The 19,628-nt window shown below is 43.8% G+C and overlaps 1 protein-coding gene across 2 annotated transcripts in view; it reads left to right on the forward strand.

The window, feature by feature from the left end:
- Positions 1–18,479, forward strand: part of ULK3 (unc-51 like kinase 3) — a 41,945-nt gene extending 23,466 nt beyond the window's left edge. Inside the window, exons 9-16 of one of the 2 annotated variants that reach the window (XM_040413746.1) lie at positions 807–847; positions 6,998–7,100; positions 8,424–8,488; positions 8,565–8,640; positions 15,132–15,172; positions 17,992–18,033; positions 18,128–18,194; positions 18,372–18,479. In XM_040413746.1, coding sequence (XP_040269680.1) covers positions 807–847; positions 6,998–7,100; positions 8,424–8,488; positions 8,565–8,640; positions 15,132–15,172; positions 17,992–18,033; positions 18,128–18,194; positions 18,372–18,388 — 452 coding nt within the window. In that variant the 3' untranslated portion in view covers positions 18,389–18,479. The remainder of the gene's footprint in view (positions 1–806; positions 848–6,997; positions 7,101–8,423; positions 8,489–8,564; positions 8,641–15,131; positions 15,173–17,991; positions 18,034–18,127; positions 18,195–18,371) is intronic. The other variant, XM_040413747.1, reaches the window with a different exon arrangement.
- The last annotated feature ends 1,149 nt before the right edge of the window (positions 18,480–19,628 follow it).

Below are 19,628 nucleotides of genomic sequence, written 5' to 3' on the forward strand. Positions count from 1 at the left end.
ACCTTTATTCTTGTACACGATTTGGGTGTATCTGAATGCTCAGTGTCCTACATGTTGGTTAGATCCATCTGACTTCCCGACTTTATATGTTTTGGGTATTCCATTAGGACGGTTTTGGAATGATGTCTTGTATTTAGTATGTTGTGCGTATTCCTTTGATTCCATTGACCTGCATTCTATGGTGGGTGTATAATCTCACTTTAGTGGAAGATATCTAAATTGTGTTGAAACGCATTCGCTATCAAGCTAGAAAGGTAATAGCGGTTCTGTGGCTCGATAAAGAGTCATCTTATGTATGAGAATTTATATATAGATTGAACATGACTATTAGACTGGAGGAAGACAGTGAGCACTTGAGGCTGAGTTGTATACACCTCCACTTATGGCACATGCAAGAATCCCATTGGCGGAACGAATTTCCTCTCCTGCATGAGATTTCACACAGCCAGGAGCTGACATCAAGGAGGAAAGGGGAGGCCTGTGAGAGTGAGGTGGGCAGGATAAAGGGAATGACTCCATGACTCCCTGCATCCAGCGATACGCCCCAATTACTCCAGCAAGTAGGTTTTAATGACGTCAGATACATTTTCAAAGTGGATTTTTCACAAAAACGCCATATTTGTGAGCTTCAACCAAAGTAGTTTCTGAAAGAGCGCAGCTGGTACAGGGGGGTATGTACAGTAAATAGTTTAATAGGTCTGTTCTGATGACTGGTTCTCTTTAATATAGTATTTCATTTTTTTATTCAGTGAAATTGTTTCTGATTAAAAATATATATCTTAACTACTGTATTATTTTATTTGTAGATGAAACAGATGTTCGGCGAAAAGAAGCCATCCGTTCTAAGGTTTGTCCTCTGTGCCCATTGCATTATCTTAGTACATTCCTATTGTGCTTATCAAAGAATGATAAAATGCGATCTCGCTTTATGATACATTATGCAATATTACTAAAAACTAGATTTTTGTACTTACCATAAAATCTGTTGGTTATAGCTATTGCCACTAGGAGGCGACACTAAGCAAAAAAAAGTGTTAGCTCCTCCTATTCGCTATATCCCTCCTGCAGACACTGAGCTAATCAATTTGTACAAAAGCAGTAGGATCAGTCAGGAGAATACAACAGCAAATAATAAAAAGGAAAAAAAACGGAGATGGGTCATCCTGAAGAACCCATCTAGGAGAACCAGTGATGTACATACAGGGTGGGAGCTGTGTCCCCCAATAAACAGAAAAGAAACAGATTTTCCGGTAAGTACAAAAATCTAGTTTTCTGATCCGTATCATTGGGGGACATAGTCTTGACGTTCCAGAGCAGTCCCCAGGGTGGGTCATAAACTAAGAAGCCATCCTGCCAATCCGAGGACCGCTTTCTGCAAAACTCTACGCCCCAGAGAAGTGTCAGAAGATGCAAAGGTGTGCACTCTGTAAAACTTGGAAATGTGTGCCCAGACAACCAGGCAGCCACCCTGCACGCCTGAAAGGCCGCAACCCAATGATGTACTGCCCAACCATTGCCCGAGCAAAATGAGCAGTAACCCGGAAGGGTGGAGCCAGTCCACTGATGCGGTACGCTTCCACAATAGCCAAACAAATCCATTGGGAAATGGAAACTTTGGAGACAGACAGCCCTCGTCGAAGTCCCTCCGGAATGACGAATAATGAATCCGTCCGTCGGAAAGAGGACATCTGAAACAGATAGATGCGAATCCTCCAAGGATTCCACGGAAGCCGGTAAGGTGGTGCAGCGTGCGCTACCCCCTTCAGAAAGGTCTGAACTGCAGAAAGGGAAGCCAAATTCCGCTGAAAAAGAATGGTGTCTGGATATCAAGGGCCAAAGAACTGCAGATGTGACAAAACTTATACCCCATGGGGGAGAAAGTAGGGATGCCTGAAGGCAGAGGCCCCAATACACCATACTGGACTGCCAGAAGAGAAGAGAAGAGCACTCCAGCGGGACCATGACAAACAAGTCAGGGCTAGAGAACCTGGACCAACACCATCTGTGCAGGCACCCCACAGCAGAAAGGGGGCCTACGAGCCCCCAATGGCTAGCCGAGCAGGCAGTAACATTATGTGGAGAAAGTGCAACTACTCTCCCTGCGAAAGGGGAGAAGTAGAAAAGGCTGATGCAGCTCAGTAGGGTACCAGCATCTAGGCTCTCACCGTAGTCGAAGGTAGAGGCAATGCACTAACTGTAAAGGCTTGAAGCCCGCGCCCTAGAAATCGGCAGGTTATACCATGCACCGAAAGCCGTACTAATACCCATGAGAAGTGAGCAAACCCACCAGCTGAAACCTGTCCTGGTATGGGCAGATGACCGTACTATAGGGAATAAGAGTACCTGACAGCCAGCGCCTCAGGAACCCTATACATATTAGGCTGGAGGATCTATCGCACCCGGTAATGGCAGAACATGAGCACTGTGATAAGGGAATGTAGGCACTATCACAGCTACAACTAGCGAGAAGGTTTTTACCCCTAGAAGGGGGACGATGAACAGAAATACTCCCCCTGGGACGGAGTCCCACAGTAGGGGCACGGAACAAGAGTAGCCAAAAAATCTGTGGCCAGCGCAAAGCTGCCTCATAGTGGGGAGACCATAGCCCAACTATGATTTCCAGGACCAGAGGAGAGGCTCCCCCTGAGAATGAGGCCAAACAGCAGTAAACACCCAGAATATGGTGCTAGCGCCATCCTCCACTTGAGGAGCAAGGAAACTGACAAGCAGCGCATCTGTTCCACCTACTGACAGAGAATGGATGTCGATCGTGTTGAGTCCACAGCCTGTCAGCTACTGTCCCACCTAAGAAAGACGGAAAATGCGATAGAGCATCACTCCGCTGACTGAAGAAGGAAACCTGACACAATCCACGGGTAGTGTAAGCACCAATAGAAGGAGGGCAATGCTACCGGATCTACAGTATGCAATTGTGATGCCACTAATCTACCTATAGAAGGGGAAAAGCCGAAAGGACAACCAGTATAAGTGCAACTACTCCGCCTGCGGAGGGTGTAATGCAACAGGACGTATGGTACCCAGTGGAAGTTCAGTTACCGGCCCAATGAAGGAGGGTAATGCAATAGCCTGTATAGGAACCAGTGGTAGAGCAACCACTCTATACAAAGAGGGTAATACCACAAAATGTACGGTATACGGAGTAAGTGCAAATACTCCTATTACGGAAGGAGAGGAATGCTAGCGGAAGCATAGGATCCAGTGATAGTGCAACTACTCCGCTATGGAAGGAGGGTAGTGCTACAGGACTTCTGTGGTGGTGTAAATAGTCCGCCTATGGAAGGAGAACAATGCAACCTGATGTATAGGAGCCCACCGAAGGTGCCAATACTCTGCCTAAGGCCTCATGCACAAGATCGTTGTTCTGGTCCGCATCCGAGCCGCAGTTTTTGCGGCTCGGGTGCGGACTCATTCACTTCAATGGGGCCGCAAAAGATGCAGACAGCAATGTGGCGAAACCAACCTCGCCACTGGGTGCTGAAGAAGCCTGGTTGCCAGCCTCTTTCCCCAGGATTATGGGCCCTCTCATCAGCCCATGCTAAACTTAAACCCCATGGCGATTTGACTGTGTTTGTGGCATCTGAGCGCTGTTTGGATATACTGAGCGCTCCGATCCAAGCCATCTGGGGATATGTTAAATGTCTTTATTTACTGTAATGGTTGGGACATTGTATATTTGAATAGTGATGTCTGTCCTATTGTCCCCACGTGTGTATTGGCGATTTCCCTTTGTCCTGAGAGATAATTGAATTACTCCTCGGTTGTCTCCAGGACAGAAGACATTGTTTATAACTATGTATTCTCCTGCCTGTGATAATTACATCAACCCATTGTGTAAGGTAATTGTATCAAAGGCAGAGGGGAGGATTTTGTATGGGAGTGCTTAAACTGTAAAGCTGTAAAGGATTGGCTGCTAGGTCATGTCCTCAGTTCCAAACCAGGTCCACGGGGGTGGTAACCTTGTTGGAAAATGTGTATAAGTCAATGCTTGTGTGTTCAATAAAGAGTTCCTGTTTTACATTCAACATAGAGCCTCGTCTCATGTGTATGGGGATTACTATACGCTGTATACTCCCCTGGCTATAACTCCTAGCTCTTGTAAGAACTTGTTCCAGTTACTTGTTCCTGCTCTCTGGATTTAGGAGAGGTTCACCCACTGGAGCCTGGAGCCTTGTCGTAGGTCCAGGGTGGGTAGGAGACGGTGAGACCTCAACCAAGCTTCGGCGGTTCGTGGGGTCTGCAGCGCTTATGGTGTCAAGTGGAGTGCTTGGAGTCCTCGGGAAGCACTAGGAGCATCCATCGACGGAGGTACCCGGTCGGGGTGCTAGGAGATCCGTTACAAGCACACCGTGTGCTGTCTGCATCCGTTGCTCCGTTACGTAGCCCCACAAAAAAAATATAACATGTCCTATTCTTGTCCGTTTTGCGGACAAGAATAGGCATGTCTACAATGGGCTGCCTGCTCCGTTCCGCAAATTGTGAAAGGCACATGGGCGGCTTCCGTGTTTTGCGGACCGCAAAAAACTGAACGTTCGTGTGCATGAGGCCTAAGAAATGTGAAAACACTCCGTCCTTTAAAAAAGGAGGGTAATGCTACCGGCCGAACGTCACCCACTGGAATTGCAATTACTCCGCCCATGGGAGGAGGGTAAAGCTACCGGCTGTACCGTGTCCAGAGTTAGTGGCACTACTCCCCTATGGAAAGAGAATAATGGAACGGACTGTACGGTACCCCATGGAAGTGCTATCACTCTGTTTATGGAAGAAGGGTAATGGTACAGGCTATACAGTACCCAATGGAAGTGCAAGTACTCCACCTATGGAAGTAGGTAATGCTACAGGCAGTACCGCATCCAGTGTAAGTGCAGTTAGACTGCCTTTTATGAAAGGAGGGTAATGCTACTGAATGTACAGTAACCATTGCAAGTGCAATTACTCTGCCTTTTTTATGGAAGGAGGGTAATGCTGCAAAATGTACAGTATCCATTGGAAGTGCAATTACTCCGCCTTTTGTGGAAGGAGGGTAATGCTACAGGCAGTACAGCATCCAGTGTAAGTGCAGTTACTCCGCCTTTTATGGAAGGAGGGTAATGCTACAGAATGTACAGTATTCATTGGAAGTGCAATTACTCTGCCTTTTTTATGGAAGGAGGGTAATTCTACAGAATGACAGTATCCAGTGCAAGTGCAATTACTCCGCCTTTTGTGGAAGGAGGGTATTGCTACAGGCTGTCCGGTATCCAGTGCAAGTGCAATTACTCCGCCTTTTATGGAAGGAGGGTAATTCTACAGAATGGCAGTATCCAGTGCAAGTGCAATTACTCCGCCTTTTATGGAAGGAGGGTAATTCTACAGAATGGCAGTATCCAGTGCAAGTGCAATTACTCCGCCTTTTGTGGAAGGAGGGTTTTGCTACAGGCTGTCCGGTATCCAGTACAAGTGCAATTACTCTGCCTTTTGTGGAAGGAGGGTATTGCTACAGGCTGTGCGGTATCCAGTGCAAGTGCAATTACTCCGCCTTTTATGGAAGGAGGGTAATTCTACAGAATGGCAGTATCCAGTGCAAGTGCAATTACTCCGCCTTTAATGGAAGGAGGGTAATTCTACAGAATGGCAGTATCCAGTGCAAGTGCAATTACTCCGCCTTTTGTGGAAGGAGGGTTTTGCTACAGGCTGTCCGGTATCCAGTGCAAGTGCAATTACTCCGCCTTTTGTGGAAGACGGGCCTATGGAAGGAGGGAATGCTACCATGTAACTACTCCGCCTATAGAAAGAGGGCAAGCTACAGGGAGTGCGGTATCCGGCGGTAGTGCCAGGATTCCGCTTACGCTATAGGACGTATGTATCCAGCAGTAGGGTAAAAAAATTCTGCCTACAGAATGGCATAGGAACTAGGCTCAGACAGACCAAATAGCTCCAAGGGTTAATAATATATAAATACATATATATTTTTTTATATATACATACAGCTCAATTCTAACAAAACTGACCTAAGGGAACTGCACCCCCATCTGTACTAATAACCAGCACTGCAAGCCTCAGCAGAGAGTTTAGAAGCGTTTTCCTCAGCACAGTAGCACTGAGGCAAGGAAGGGGTTAAGCAGAAGGTGGGGCGGAGCTTATTGGCAGCTGTTACTACACCAGGTTGGACTGTCATCAACAACACATCCTGCTTAGCTTCCAAATGCACATGCAGGTTAATCACCAGATTGCTAGGGCATTTTTCTTAGGAAACAACCTAATAACACCCTGAGCCATTAGAGAGATTCTGGGAATAAACAGATGTCTCCCCTTCCCCGGAGAAGGGACACCTGCCGAAACTGAGGCCTCAGGTGGAGGTAAGCAGGCCTCCATGGGGGATATTCACATGAAAAAACCTGAGGGAGGGGGAATGGGGGCCTTGGGGACTGAGAGAATACTCACCCGTCTGGTTTTTTTTTGCCCCCCCCCTGGCTCCAGCCGGATTACCACCATCGGTGTGTGGCCCCTTAGTGAGGGACGCTACACCGGAAACAGAGGGGACTTGCGGTGGACAGCCGTGGTAATGCGAATGCTGGTGGGAGACAGAGGTTTTTACAGGAACCTTTGGTCCTCCTTTTCTTCTGGAGCAGGGGGTTTGGGTGACCCCCTGGTCTCCAGTCTCCTGGGTGGGAACGCAGGCAGCTTGGAGACTGCCATTATCCCAGCTAAAGTAAAGAAAAAGAGAAAAATGTTAAAGAATGAAAAGAAAAAATTCAGCAGACCTGCAAAGCAGGAAGGTCTGCCTCCTACGGACACTAAGCTAAAACTGATTAGCTCAGTCTCTGCAGGAGGGATATAGCTGAGAGGAGGTGCTAACACTTTTTTTGCTTAGTGTCGCCTCCTAGTGGCAATAGCTATAACCAAGTTTAAGACTGTGTCCCCCAATGATACGGATGAGAAAAGTGAGTTTTCAGTCTTGCCTGTTTAGGACCAAAGTTCTAATATGCACATGTTTCAGGTTTGTCAGTATGTGTCCAGAGCTGAGGATCTAAAGTTCCTGGTGTCCTCTAACAATAAGAGCCTGCTGCAACAGACTATATCATCTCGGGAACTCTTGAAAGGTGAGATCCAGAACCTTTCGAAGGGCAGCTCAGAAAGGATTTTGTTTTATACAAGTTTCTTGTTTTGTTTGCCATGACCTTTTTAATCCTGTATTTGTAATGTATAATAGCAAATGACAGACAAGAAAACTAGGAAATAACTGCACACTACAGCAGTAGGGGCAGCAATATTGATGCAGAATTTAAAGGGTCACTAAGCTTTCCAAAAATGTTTGATATGTCATAGCAACATCTCAAAAATTTATGAGGGTCTGAATGCCAAGACCCCCACCGATTGATAAACGGCGCAGGAGGATGCACTCAGGGCCGGCAGGAGGATGCGAGCGCTGCCTGGCCCTGTCAATCAAGACTTGGAGGGAGGTGACAGGTGGGAGAAAGGAGCCTCTGGAAGCAGGAGCAACGCCCCCCCCCCCCCCCCCCCCCGCTCCTAGAGGCTAATTTGCATATGATACAAGTTACATTTATGAAGTAACGGGGGCATGGGTAACACTAGGAATAGGCTAGTTAGGTTTAGCTGACATTAGCACATTGCTAATGTCAGCCAGTTTAGGTTTATTTCTGGTGACAGAAACCCTTTAAAAGCTCAGTGGCCCTTCAAAGAGGACCTTTCATCAGATTAGCCCTAGTCTAATTATGGTCTTTCCTTATAGGGCTGCCGCCACTGATGCCATAGCATTTTATTTTATTTTTCAAAGACGACCCCCTCACCCCCTTTTTGTCCGCTCTTGGGCCCCGTTGATTTCCGCGCCTTATATTCTAATGAGCCGACTCTGTTATACTAGGTGGAGACTCGCAGTTTCGCTGGGGGCGGTTCTCTTCTCCCTGGCTGTGAGCGCATCCAATCAGAGCGCACCGCTCTTAGCCAGGGAGAAGCGCATCCAATCAGAGCGCACCGCTCTTAGCCAGGGAGAAGCGCATCCAATCAGAGCGCACCGCTCTTAGCCAGGGAGAAGTGCATCCAATCAGAGCGCACCGCTCTTAGCCAGGGAGAAGCGCATCCAATCAGAGCGCACCGCTCTTAGCCAGGGAGTTGTTAGTTTACTGTACTCTCTGCATACTGTAGCTTACCTATGAGTGGGTTTCTTACCTGGAAGCAGTACTACAAATAATGTAATTGATTTATCTCAGGCCAAATATTCGGACTTGCTTTATTTCTTGTTAGACTGATAGCTGCTTTCAAAATGCTGTAAATGGACAGAGATCTTGAAGAAACCACGGACAGTACAGAAATTCATATTGTTTTCATACCTTATCATTGCTATGTTGTTTCATCCTAATATGTGTATATTTGACTAAAACTAATCAACATCTATTTTAACGAAGAGATGTCCCAGGACAAGCCACGTCTGTTTGCTGCTTTGGAAGTGGCCTCGGCTGCAGTAGCGAAGGTATGAAGTCATCAGAACAATTAGAGATCATCTGCTAGAACTTTTTACATTCCTTCTATTGTCAATATCACTGCAGGATGAAGAAGGCATGACCGCAGATGCCCTGGATCTGTACCAGCAGAGTCTAGGGGAATTGATACTAATGCTGTCTGGTACGTGGAGTTATTCTGTGTTATTTGAATGCGAAAGACACTTTTACAGACTTTTTATAGTACGTGATTACTATCATTTCTATCTAGAAATTTAGAGGTCAAGTTGTCATGTCTTGCTAAGGTCTGTACACATTTGTTTTCTATTATTCCGTCAGAGGTATACATCAAGAGTATTCTTTGACATATACTAGTGACTGAAGCCTCCAAACATGTGCCTGTGTGTGTAGCCATACCATGACATGTCAGCCATTGACTCCCATTGTAAAAATAAAACGATATATTCTGTTATATGCGTTTTTTATTGCTGCTCGGACCATGGATCCATTTAGGTGTGTGCGCGTAAAGACAATACTAGAGGTCATATAATGCTTTGCACAATGTATAGGGTGGGCCATTTATATGGATACACCTTAATAAAATGGGAATGGTTGGTGATATTAACTTCCTGTTTGTGGCACATTAGTAAATGTGAGGGGGGAAAGTTTTCAAGATGGGTGGTGACCATGGCGGCCATTTTGAAGTCGGCCATTTTGAATCCAACTTTTGTTTTTTCAATAGGAAGAGGGTCACGTGACACATCAAACTTATTGGGAATTTCACAAGAAAAACAATGGTGTGCTTGGTTTTAACGTAACTTTATTCTTTCATGAGTTATTTACAAGTTTCTGACCACTTATAAAATGTGTTCAATGTGCTGCCCATTGTGTTGGATTGTCAATGCAACCCTCTTCTCCCACTCTTCACACACCGATAGCAACACCGCTAGCACAGGCTTCCAGTATCCGTAGTTTCAGGTGCTGCACATCTCGTATCTTCACAGCATAGACGATTGCCTTCAGATGATACGAGATGTGCAGCACCTGAAACTACGGATACTGGAAGCCTGTGCTAGCATTTCTCCTGTGGTGTTGCTATCAGTGTGTGAAGAGTGGGAGAAGAGGGTTGCATTGACAATCCAACACAATGGGCAGCACATTGAACACATTTTATAAGTGGTCAGAAACTTGTAAATAACTCATGAAAGAATAAAGTTACATTAAAACCAAGCACACCATTGTTTTTCTTGTGAAATTCCCAATAAGTTTGATGTGTCACATGACCCTCTTCCTATTGAAAAAATAAAAGTTGGATTCAAAATGGCCGACTTCAAAATGGCCGCCATGGTCACCACCCATCTTGAAAAGTTTCCCCCCTCACATATACTAATGTGCCACAAACAGGAAGTTAATATCACCAACCATTCCCATTTTATTAAGGTGTATCCATATAAATGGCCCACCCTGTACATTGATCTTTATATCACTGCACTTGAAAAGCACCAGATTGTGAGCAGACGGCCATGGAAACAGTACAGAACCTAATCTGCTGATCCCGGTTGTCTGTGTAGTTGTGCATTCAAGTGCTAATAACAGTCTCAGCAGACTCTACTATGATTTACTGTACATTTATACATAGAGCTAGAGCATGAAGCCACTGGTTCCAGCTGAAGCTGTGTATGTAAAACTGCACAAATGATGTCCGTTATATAGGCTCTGCTTTAACGACTGAATGGTTTGGATCAGTGAGCTGATAAAGAATAACTTGGGGGTAATCATCCCATATATTGGCAGCCATCCAATTTTAGAGTCGGTGACATATGTGTCCTGTATTAAAGCTAATGGCATAAGGACTTTTCTTTACCACAGATCTGAGATTTAGAACCCGCCTTAGAAACACTTTACAGTTTTCTTTGCATCATATTTATGTATCTTATTGCAATTTTTCATGCAAAATTTGAAAGTATAAAATTCTCAGCAGTGAGGTTGAAATGTAACCCACTAGCTCTATGTAAGGTAAAGTCTGTTAGTAAAGTCCCTTGGAAAGCAATTCATTTATTTACACACGAAGCATTCGCTTTTAAAGGGGTTGCACCAAGTTAATAATGCTAGCCTATTGTAAAGAGCCTGTGCAGTCAAGTATTTTTGCAATTACATATTGAGGGACAGTTACTAAACCCTTTACGCCATTATTATGTCATTAAAAAACTCACAATTTTGTGGCGCACGCTGTATGTACACCATAATTTGCGACTTTTAAAGCTTCTCGACACTTTTCAGAAGTGCCGAGAAGAGGGGGCGGGGCTTCACACGACCTGCCGATTTTACTATAACTTACGCCAGAAACTTACGTAAGTTATAGCTGAAGTCTCTGCACCAGACCCCACAGCAGAGATGCACCTTACAAGTATATTTGTAAATTTTTTGTGCTAATATTATTGTTCCAGTACCCATTGCCCTTCCATCCATTCCTTCCAGGCAGAAAAAGAGTAATTTCAGAAAAGTAGCATTATAATATAATATAGTATTACTGTTGCTTTTTAAGCATACAAAATCTTTATTTTATGGCAGTGAGGCGATATGGTGTAATGGTACCTTTGCTTTCTAGCATGCAACAGGTCTGGGGTTCAATTCCCAGAGGGGAAGTTGACTTTTTTTTTTGTTGTTGTAAAGATTATGGCAGAAAACTGTAAATTTTGGCTATGGCAGAAAAATGTAACGCTTTTCCCATAAAACAAAAGCGGAAAAGTAAAAATTCAATTTTTCTACCATAACCTGTAAAAAAAATTACCTTACGTGTCCTGGGGGAAAAGGAACCCCAGACCTACTGGATGACAAACTGCAAACCTACCACTACACTACAGAAGCTACAATGTAGCCTGATATTATTACATATACTATAGTATAGCACTACTGTTGTTTTCTAAGCACAAATGAAAATCCTCTTTTATAGCAGTGAAGCTCTATGGTGTAACTGTAACTTTGCTATCTGGCATGCAGTGGGTCTGGGGTTCAGTTCCCAAAGGGGATATGTAAGGTGATTTTTTATTTTTTTTGTAAAGTTTAAGGCAGAATACTGTAAATTTTGTTTATGGCAGAATATGGAACTCTTACCATAAAACTAAATCTGAAAACTAAAATTTCAATTTTTCTACCATAACTAAAAGTTCTTCTAAAGTGGGCACTAAGGGGACATTCTACTGTGTGGAGGCACTAAGGGGGCATCACTACTGTACAGTAAGGGGCATACTGTAAGGTAAACTCCTCATCCTGTCCAGCGTTAGTAAGGATTTTGGGGGGAATCTTCGGTGCTTCCGGAGGATGCACCTAATTTATGACAAGTTTCGTCATGAATTAGATGCCTCCTCTGGCAGTCTGTGAACTTTGAGCTGCTGCAGATTGCTGTCTTCATTTACACCAGAAAACTATTCCCTCTGGATCAGGTTCAACAGGACACAATGTACTGCCAGCACTAAAGATGATACTGGTGGGAGGAGCACGGTACACACTAGCCTGGTAGCAATATTGATGGGAGGAGCACCGTACACACTAGCCTGGTAGAAATATTGATGGGAGGAGCACCGTACACACTAGCCTGATAGCAATATTGATGGGAGGAGCACAGTACACACTAGCCTGGTAGCAATATTGATGGGAGGAGCACCGTACACACTAGCCTGGTAGAAATATTGATGGGAGGAGCACGGTACACACTAGCCTGGTAGCAATATTGATGGGAGGAGCACCGTACACACTAGCCTGATAGCAATATTGATGGGAGGAGCACAGTACACACTAGCCTGGTAGCAATATTGATGGGAGGAGCACCGTACACACTAGCCTGGTAGCAATATTGATGGGAGGAGCACCGTACACACTAGCCTGGTAGCAAAATTAATGGGAGGAGCACCGTACACACTAGCCTGGTAGCAATATTAATGGGAGGAGCACCGTGCACACTAGCCTGGTAGCAATATTAATGGGAGGAGCACCGTGCACACTAGCCTGGTAGCTATATTGATGGGAGGAGCACCGTAAACACTAGCCTGGTAGCAATATTGATGGGAGGAGCACCGTACACACTAGCCTGGTAGCAATATTGATGGGAGGAGCACCGTACACACTAGCCTGGTAGCAATATTGATGGGAGGAGCATCGTACACACTAGCCTGATAGCAATATTAATGGGAGGAGCACCGTACACACTAGCCTGATAGCAATATTAATGGGAGGAGCACAGTACACACTAGCCTGGTAGCAATATTGATGGGAGGAGCACCGTACACACTAGCCTGGTAGAAATATTGATGGGAGGAGCACCGTACACACTAGCCTGGTAGAAATATTGATGGGAGGAGCACCGTACACACTAGCCTGATAGCAATATTGATAGGAGGAGCACAGTACACACTAGCCTGGTAGCAATATTGATGGGAGGAGCACCGTACACACTAGCCTGGTAGAAATATTGATGGGAGGAGCACGGTACACACTAGCCTGGTAGCAATATTGATGGGAGGAGCACCATACACACTAGCCTGATAGCAATATTGATGGGAGGAGCACAGTACACACTAGCCTGGTAGCAATATTGATGGGAGGAGCACCGTACACACTAGCCTGGTAGCAATATTGATGGGAGGAGCACCGTACACACTAGCCTGGTAGCAATATTAATGGGAGGAGCACCGTACACACTAGCCTGGTAGCAATATTAATGGGAGGAGCACCGTGCACACTAGCCTGGTAGCAATATTAATGGGAGGAGCACCGTGCACACTAGCCTGGTAGCTATATTGATGGGAGGAGCACCGTAAACACTAGCCTGGTAGCAATATTGATGGGAGGAGCACCGTACACACTAGCCTGGTAGCAATATTGATGGGAGGAGCACCGTACACACTAGCCTGGTAGCAATATTGATGGGAGGAGCATCGTACACACTAGCCTGGTAGCAATATTAATGGGAGGAGCACCGTACACACTAGCCTGGTAGCAATATTGATGGGAGGAGCACAGTACACACTAGCCTGGTAGCAATATTGATGGGAGGAGCACCGTACACACTAGCCTGGTGGAAATATTGATGGGAGGAGCACCGTACACACTAGCCTGGTAGCAATATTGATGGGAGGAGCACCGTACACACTAGCCTGGTAGCAATATTGATGGGAGGAGCACCGTACACACTAGCCTGGTAGCAATATTGATGGGAGGAGCACCGTACACACTAGCCTGGTAGAAATATTGATGGGAGGAGCACCGTGCACACTAGCCTGGTAGCAATATTGATGGGAGGAGCACAGTACACACTAGCCTGGTAGCAATATTGATGGGAGGAGCACCGTACACACTAGCCTGGTAGCAATATTGATGGGAGGAGCACAGTACACACTAGCCTGGTAGAAATATTGATGGGAGGAGCACCGTACACACTAGCCTGGTAGCAATATTGATGGGAGGAGCACCGTACACACTAGCCTGGTAGAAATATTAATGGGAGGAGCATCGTACACACTATCCTGGTAGAAATATTAATGGGAGGAGCATCGTACACACTAGCCTGGTAGCAATATTAATGGGAGGAGCACCGTGCACACTAGCCTGGTAGCAATATTAATGGGAGGAGCACCGTGCACACTAGCCTGGTAGCAATATTAATGGGAGGAGCACCGTGCACACTAGCCTGGTAGCAATATTAATGGGAGGAGCACCGTGCACACTAGCCTGGTAGCAATATTGATGGGAGGAGCACAGTACACACTAGCCTGGTAGCAATATTGATGGGAGGAGCACGGTACACACTAGCCTGGTAGCAATATTGATGGGAGGAGCACGGTACACACTAGCCTGATAGCAATATTGATGGGAGGAGCATCGTACACACTAGCCTGGTAGCAATATTGATGGGAGGAGCACCGCACACACTAGCCTGGTAGCAATATTGATGGGAGGAGCACCGTACACACTAGCCTGGTAGCAATATTGATGGGAGGAGCACCGTACACACTAGCCTGGTAGCAATATTGATGGGAGGAGCACCGTACACACTAGCCTGGTAGCAATATTGATGGGAGGAGCACAGTACACACTAGCTTAATAGCAGTGATTAGGGATGAGCGAATTTCAAATTTTGAAGTTCGTGTGCGGGTTCGTATTGTGGTATTTACTGAATTGCGTTATGCATTCCGTTACCACAGACCATAACGCAATTCCATGACGGAATGCATAACTGAATGCCTTTTAGAGGCATTCCGTTATTCATTCTGTCATAATAGAAGTTTATGGCCTGCATAACGGATCCGTCCTGTTTACGTTATGCTAGAGTTCTCTAACGCAATTCAGTAAATACCACAACACGAACTTCAAAATATGAAATTCGCTTATCCCTAGCAGTAATGATGATACTGGTGGGAGGAGCACAGTACACACTAGCTTGACAGTAGTGATGATGATACTGGTATATGACAACCACAATCCGTATTCTGTTCTTGGCAGTTATTGTTATTGTATCTGCCATACTCTCCAGTCTTCGTACAAAAGACACATCATTGGTATTCCTAGTACAAATAATTAGAGAAAACAATGATTGTGTGCAGAGGAAAACTTTTCACAACTTACAGTATGTGGAATTTAATACATAAGTTGATTTTCTTTTCATTCTGTTTTTTGTAGCTGAACTAGCTGGAAGAAGACGGGAGCTACTACATGCTGAAGTAAGTGCAACAGACAAGTGCAAGACAGTGAAATATATAGTAGGGTACATATTTCCAGTATATTGGACCCCAAAGTTTACTTTTATAGTTATTTATAAATGGTTTTCTATATGCTCAAGTAAATATATCTCAGTTTTATTTAAAAGCCACAAACACCAGGCACTTTTCAAATGATTAATTTACATGTATTTTGGGCTAAAATAACACCTTTCTGTAATAGGTTTTTATTAAATCTTATGCACTATTTGGTGTCTTCAGCCTCTGTGTTTCACAGTACATAGCAACTGCAGAAAACTGTTTTATGATAAATTTATCAGGTTTATTCTCCAACTCCTTCTGAATCCTCCTGAAGGAACTTCTAAGCTGATTTATGACCAAATTAAAGATCACAAATCAGCTTAGCAGATTGTTCAGTAGAGGAGAGAGAAGGGCTGGAGAAGGATCTGTCAAATCGCCTGTCTGGTTTATCACGCAACAGTTTTCGGCAGATGCTATCTACTTTGAAACGTAGAAGCTGCAGAAGCCAAAGGTGCGAACATTTTAATAAAATCCATATTATTATTTTTTTAAGTCCAAAATGCATGTGAATCAGTCATGAAAAAAGGATCTCATTGTCTGTACCATTTAACCATAACCATGTATGGCACTTGGATGTCCCAGTTACAGTGAAAAAGGAAAAAAATAAATTATTATGTGCCAAATGTATCTAAAAAATGTCAAGAAATAGAATAAAATACAAATAAGAGAAAAAAAAATTAGATAACCGACCGTCATCCTAGTCGCCCGTTCATGCAAAACTATGCATATTCTGACACATTTATTAAGACCTCCATTTTAGATTCCGGTGTTAATAAAGCCCTGTGCTGGCGGGGGTTTCGCCGAAGTTATGAAGAGGCGCAGGCCTCTCCATAACTTTGGCGCATCTAGCGCAAGTTCTAAATGTAAGATTCCTTGCTGTCTTACATTTGGACCTTTTTCTACGCCTGAAACAGGCGTAGAAAATGGTAAATGAGACGGGCCTGCTGGCCCGTCCTTTTCCCCACCCGCGCCACACCCACTTATTTAGACCTGGCGTATTTCAGAAATATAAATGACCCCTATTATAATGGCCATGTCAAAATGTCCAAGATAAATAGGGATCTCTATGCCCCTGACGAAGCTTGAGGTGAAACCCGGGTCGGGCGTGCAAATGGCTGCTGTGTTTTATCTTTGAACGGTCTATACTTTTATGGAATTTTGATCACCATCGAGAAGGAGGACTTTGATGTGCTCGTTTCTATAGCGTTTGTTTGAAGTATAATATCAGGTGTGCATATAACTAATCCTATAGGAATTATTGGAGGAGGAAAGATTCCTGTGGAGACTAATATTTTACCCATACGTGTAGGAGTGGATAACTCTAACTTGGAGTGGCTACCTTGAAAATCGTGCGGTCTATTAAAACGCAAGATAAATAGGGAAGCCATCTTTTTTTTTTTATCAGGTGAATACTTAAAGAATAATAATTAAAAATTGCTTTTTTCGCATTCTTCCCCCAAATAAAATTATTTAAAAAAAACTCTAGAAAAAAATTAATTAGATCCCTAGGTGTTATGTAAGAAAGATCAAACATATTACTTTGGTTACCCAACAAATAAAAAAAGTTAGGGCCATTAAACCACCACATGTTTGCTGTGAGTCGGACCTTACGCTGCTGTAATTTGCCCACTGGCTCCTGGTACTCGCCGAACGGTACAGGTAGGTTTAGCGTTAGGTCCTGTGCCACTTGAGAAACCTTGGCGTGGTGTGCGAGCTCAGGTATATCCTTAATATAAGGATATACTGTCTAAAGTCTCATTTTTTAACATCAGTGTGAGGGTTTAGTCAGATGTTACTGTTTGCATCCACCACAGTAGTGCATCTATTCTTGCAATTATTTATTTTATATATCATTCCACATCCACACATTTTACCATCTGGTGTAGGATGTCTCTGTGGCACTTGTGGTCTCCTGCGGGCATCCTCCACTGTATGCATTTTTTGCTGGGGATCGTCCTTAGCAACAAACCACAAGCGCAGTATCTGCTCCCCCGAGTATAAATGCACAACTGCATTTGAGACCACGTATTTTTGTCATTTAAATTGCTTATCTATTCTTTCCTTATACAATGACCTGGATAGAAAACTGTTGTATATAAGGTCCCTTGCACACAACCATATACCCTCTGAGACATACGTCCCGAAGCGGCATTGACCGCGCGCACGGGAGCACACAGCATCATAGATTACAATGATTCTGTGCAGATCGGGCCGCCCGCTGGGCTATTGTCCACCACTCATAAGATCATATGAGTGCGGGACAATAGTCCTGCCGGCGGCCCAACGTGCACAGCATCATTGTAATTAGGATTCGGTTCCAAGTGGTACCTTGGAACCGAACCCGAGTTCGGGAAATGTTTTTTTTACAGTACAAATTAATTTATTAAGTTATTACCCGAAGTCTCGCGGTCTCTGCTCCGTACAGTATTAGAACGAAGTTTTATGCGAATCGACTTCGCATAAAAGTGATCTGTATAGATCAAGAAGTGGCTTCTATTATTAGGCTTAGCGGCCAGTGGAAAACTGCAGGAATTTATTATTTTTGTTTAAATATAGATAATTACATGGAAAATTAAAAATAACATCATCAAAAATGATTTAAAAATACGTTCAACGTAAAAACTTGATTTAAACAATAAGTAATTTTAAGACCATGATCCATAGTTAGTTTCCCATTGTGGCATTGTGTTCTTGAGCTGCAGCTCTCTTCTCTCTGGTAATATAGATGTTTTATCCTGCAGATTCAGGCACTCATGAAGAGAGCAGAATTTTTAAAGGAACAGGTAAGTAGCGTACAAAAAATGGCACATCATCTACATGTGAGAGAATTGGTTTTGGTCTTTAGGATCTCAAAATGTGGTGATCTCTTTTATGCAGATGAAAACCTCTGATTGGAAGTCTGAATCTCTCGGGCAGGAGATGCTATCGGAGTCTGTGCGAAGCTGTGAGTCTACAAACCTTTTACTTTTCCACCTTCTTTTAAAATAAATAATAGATACCATGAAATGGAAATGTCATATGAAATATAGGATAATAATGCTGTAATAGAGGCAGTGCTGACTTTGTGAAAGAGCATCACTCTGTGTAATATCTGAAATGTCTTCCTCTTACTCTTTTTCAGCGTGCTCTCTGCAGTAGCCACAATTTGGGACACTAACCTGAACAGAAATCTCTACATATGGTCATTTGTCTTAGTAATATTATGTGTAAATTAAATTATTTTCCAATCTCCGGTTGATTATTTTTCCTGTATCTCCACAACCTACACTTGAAAGATTGCTGAATAAATCAGTTACGCTTCCACCACCTACTGCTAAGGTGAATGTGCATGTTATTTCAACAAGACATATTTAACATGGAGCCCCCTTTTGAGTTTACTGTGCAGCACCAGAAGGTACAGCCAGTTCTGGCAGCGGTGAAATAATCCGAAAACTTACCTGAGGGCTGAGGATAGGCCATCAATATTAAAATCCTGGGATACCCTTTTAACCAGCTGTATCTTCCCATCTCCTAGAACAGCATGTAGTGGACAGAGATGATTACTGCAGCACTAGTCCCATTGAAGTGGATCAGAGCTGTATTGTTCCAGCAACAGAGCTACTCAGGAGCAGCTGAGACCACTGGCAATCAGATATTGATGTCCTATCCTGAGAATAGGCCATTTATATGAAAATCCTGGAATACCCCTTTAAGCTGGCCATACACTATAGACAGCTTTTTCAGCCAACAGCTATTCCTCCTGGCCCTATCCCATACAGCTCTGGCGGTAGCTGTTCTCCCTTAACCCCTTAAGGACTCAGCCCTATTTCACCTTAAGGACTTGGCCATTTTTTGCAAATCTGACCAGTGTCACTTTAAGTGCTGATAACTTTAAAACGCTTCTACTTACCCAGGCCGTTCTGAGATAGTTTTTTCGTCACATATTGTACTTCATGACACTGCTAAAATTGGGTCAAAAAAGTAAAAAAAAAATCATAAAAAATTGAAAAATTTGCAAATTTCAAAGTTTCAGTTTCTCTACTGCTGTAATAGATAGTAATACCCCCAAAAATTGTGATGACTTTACATTCCCCATATGTCTACTTCATGTTTGGATCATTTTGGGAATGATATTTTATTTTTTGGGGATGTTACATAGCTTAGAAGTTTAGAAGCAAATTTTGAAAGTTTTCCGAAATTTTCCAAATCCCACTTTTTATGGACCAGTTCAGGTTTAAAGTCACTTTGTGAGGCTTACGTAATAGAAACCACCCAAAAATGACCCCATTCTAGAAACTACACCCCTCAAGGTATTCAAAACTGATTTTAAAAACTTTGTTAACCCTTTAGGTCTTCCACAAGACTTCACGGCAAATGGACATAAAATTTAAGAATTTCG

Source organism: Bufo bufo, chromosome 1, assembly GCF_905171765.1.
Source record: "Bufo bufo chromosome 1, aBufBuf1.1, whole genome shotgun sequence".
Classification (NCBI taxonomy): Eukaryota; Metazoa; Chordata; class Amphibia; order Anura; family Bufonidae; genus Bufo; species Bufo bufo.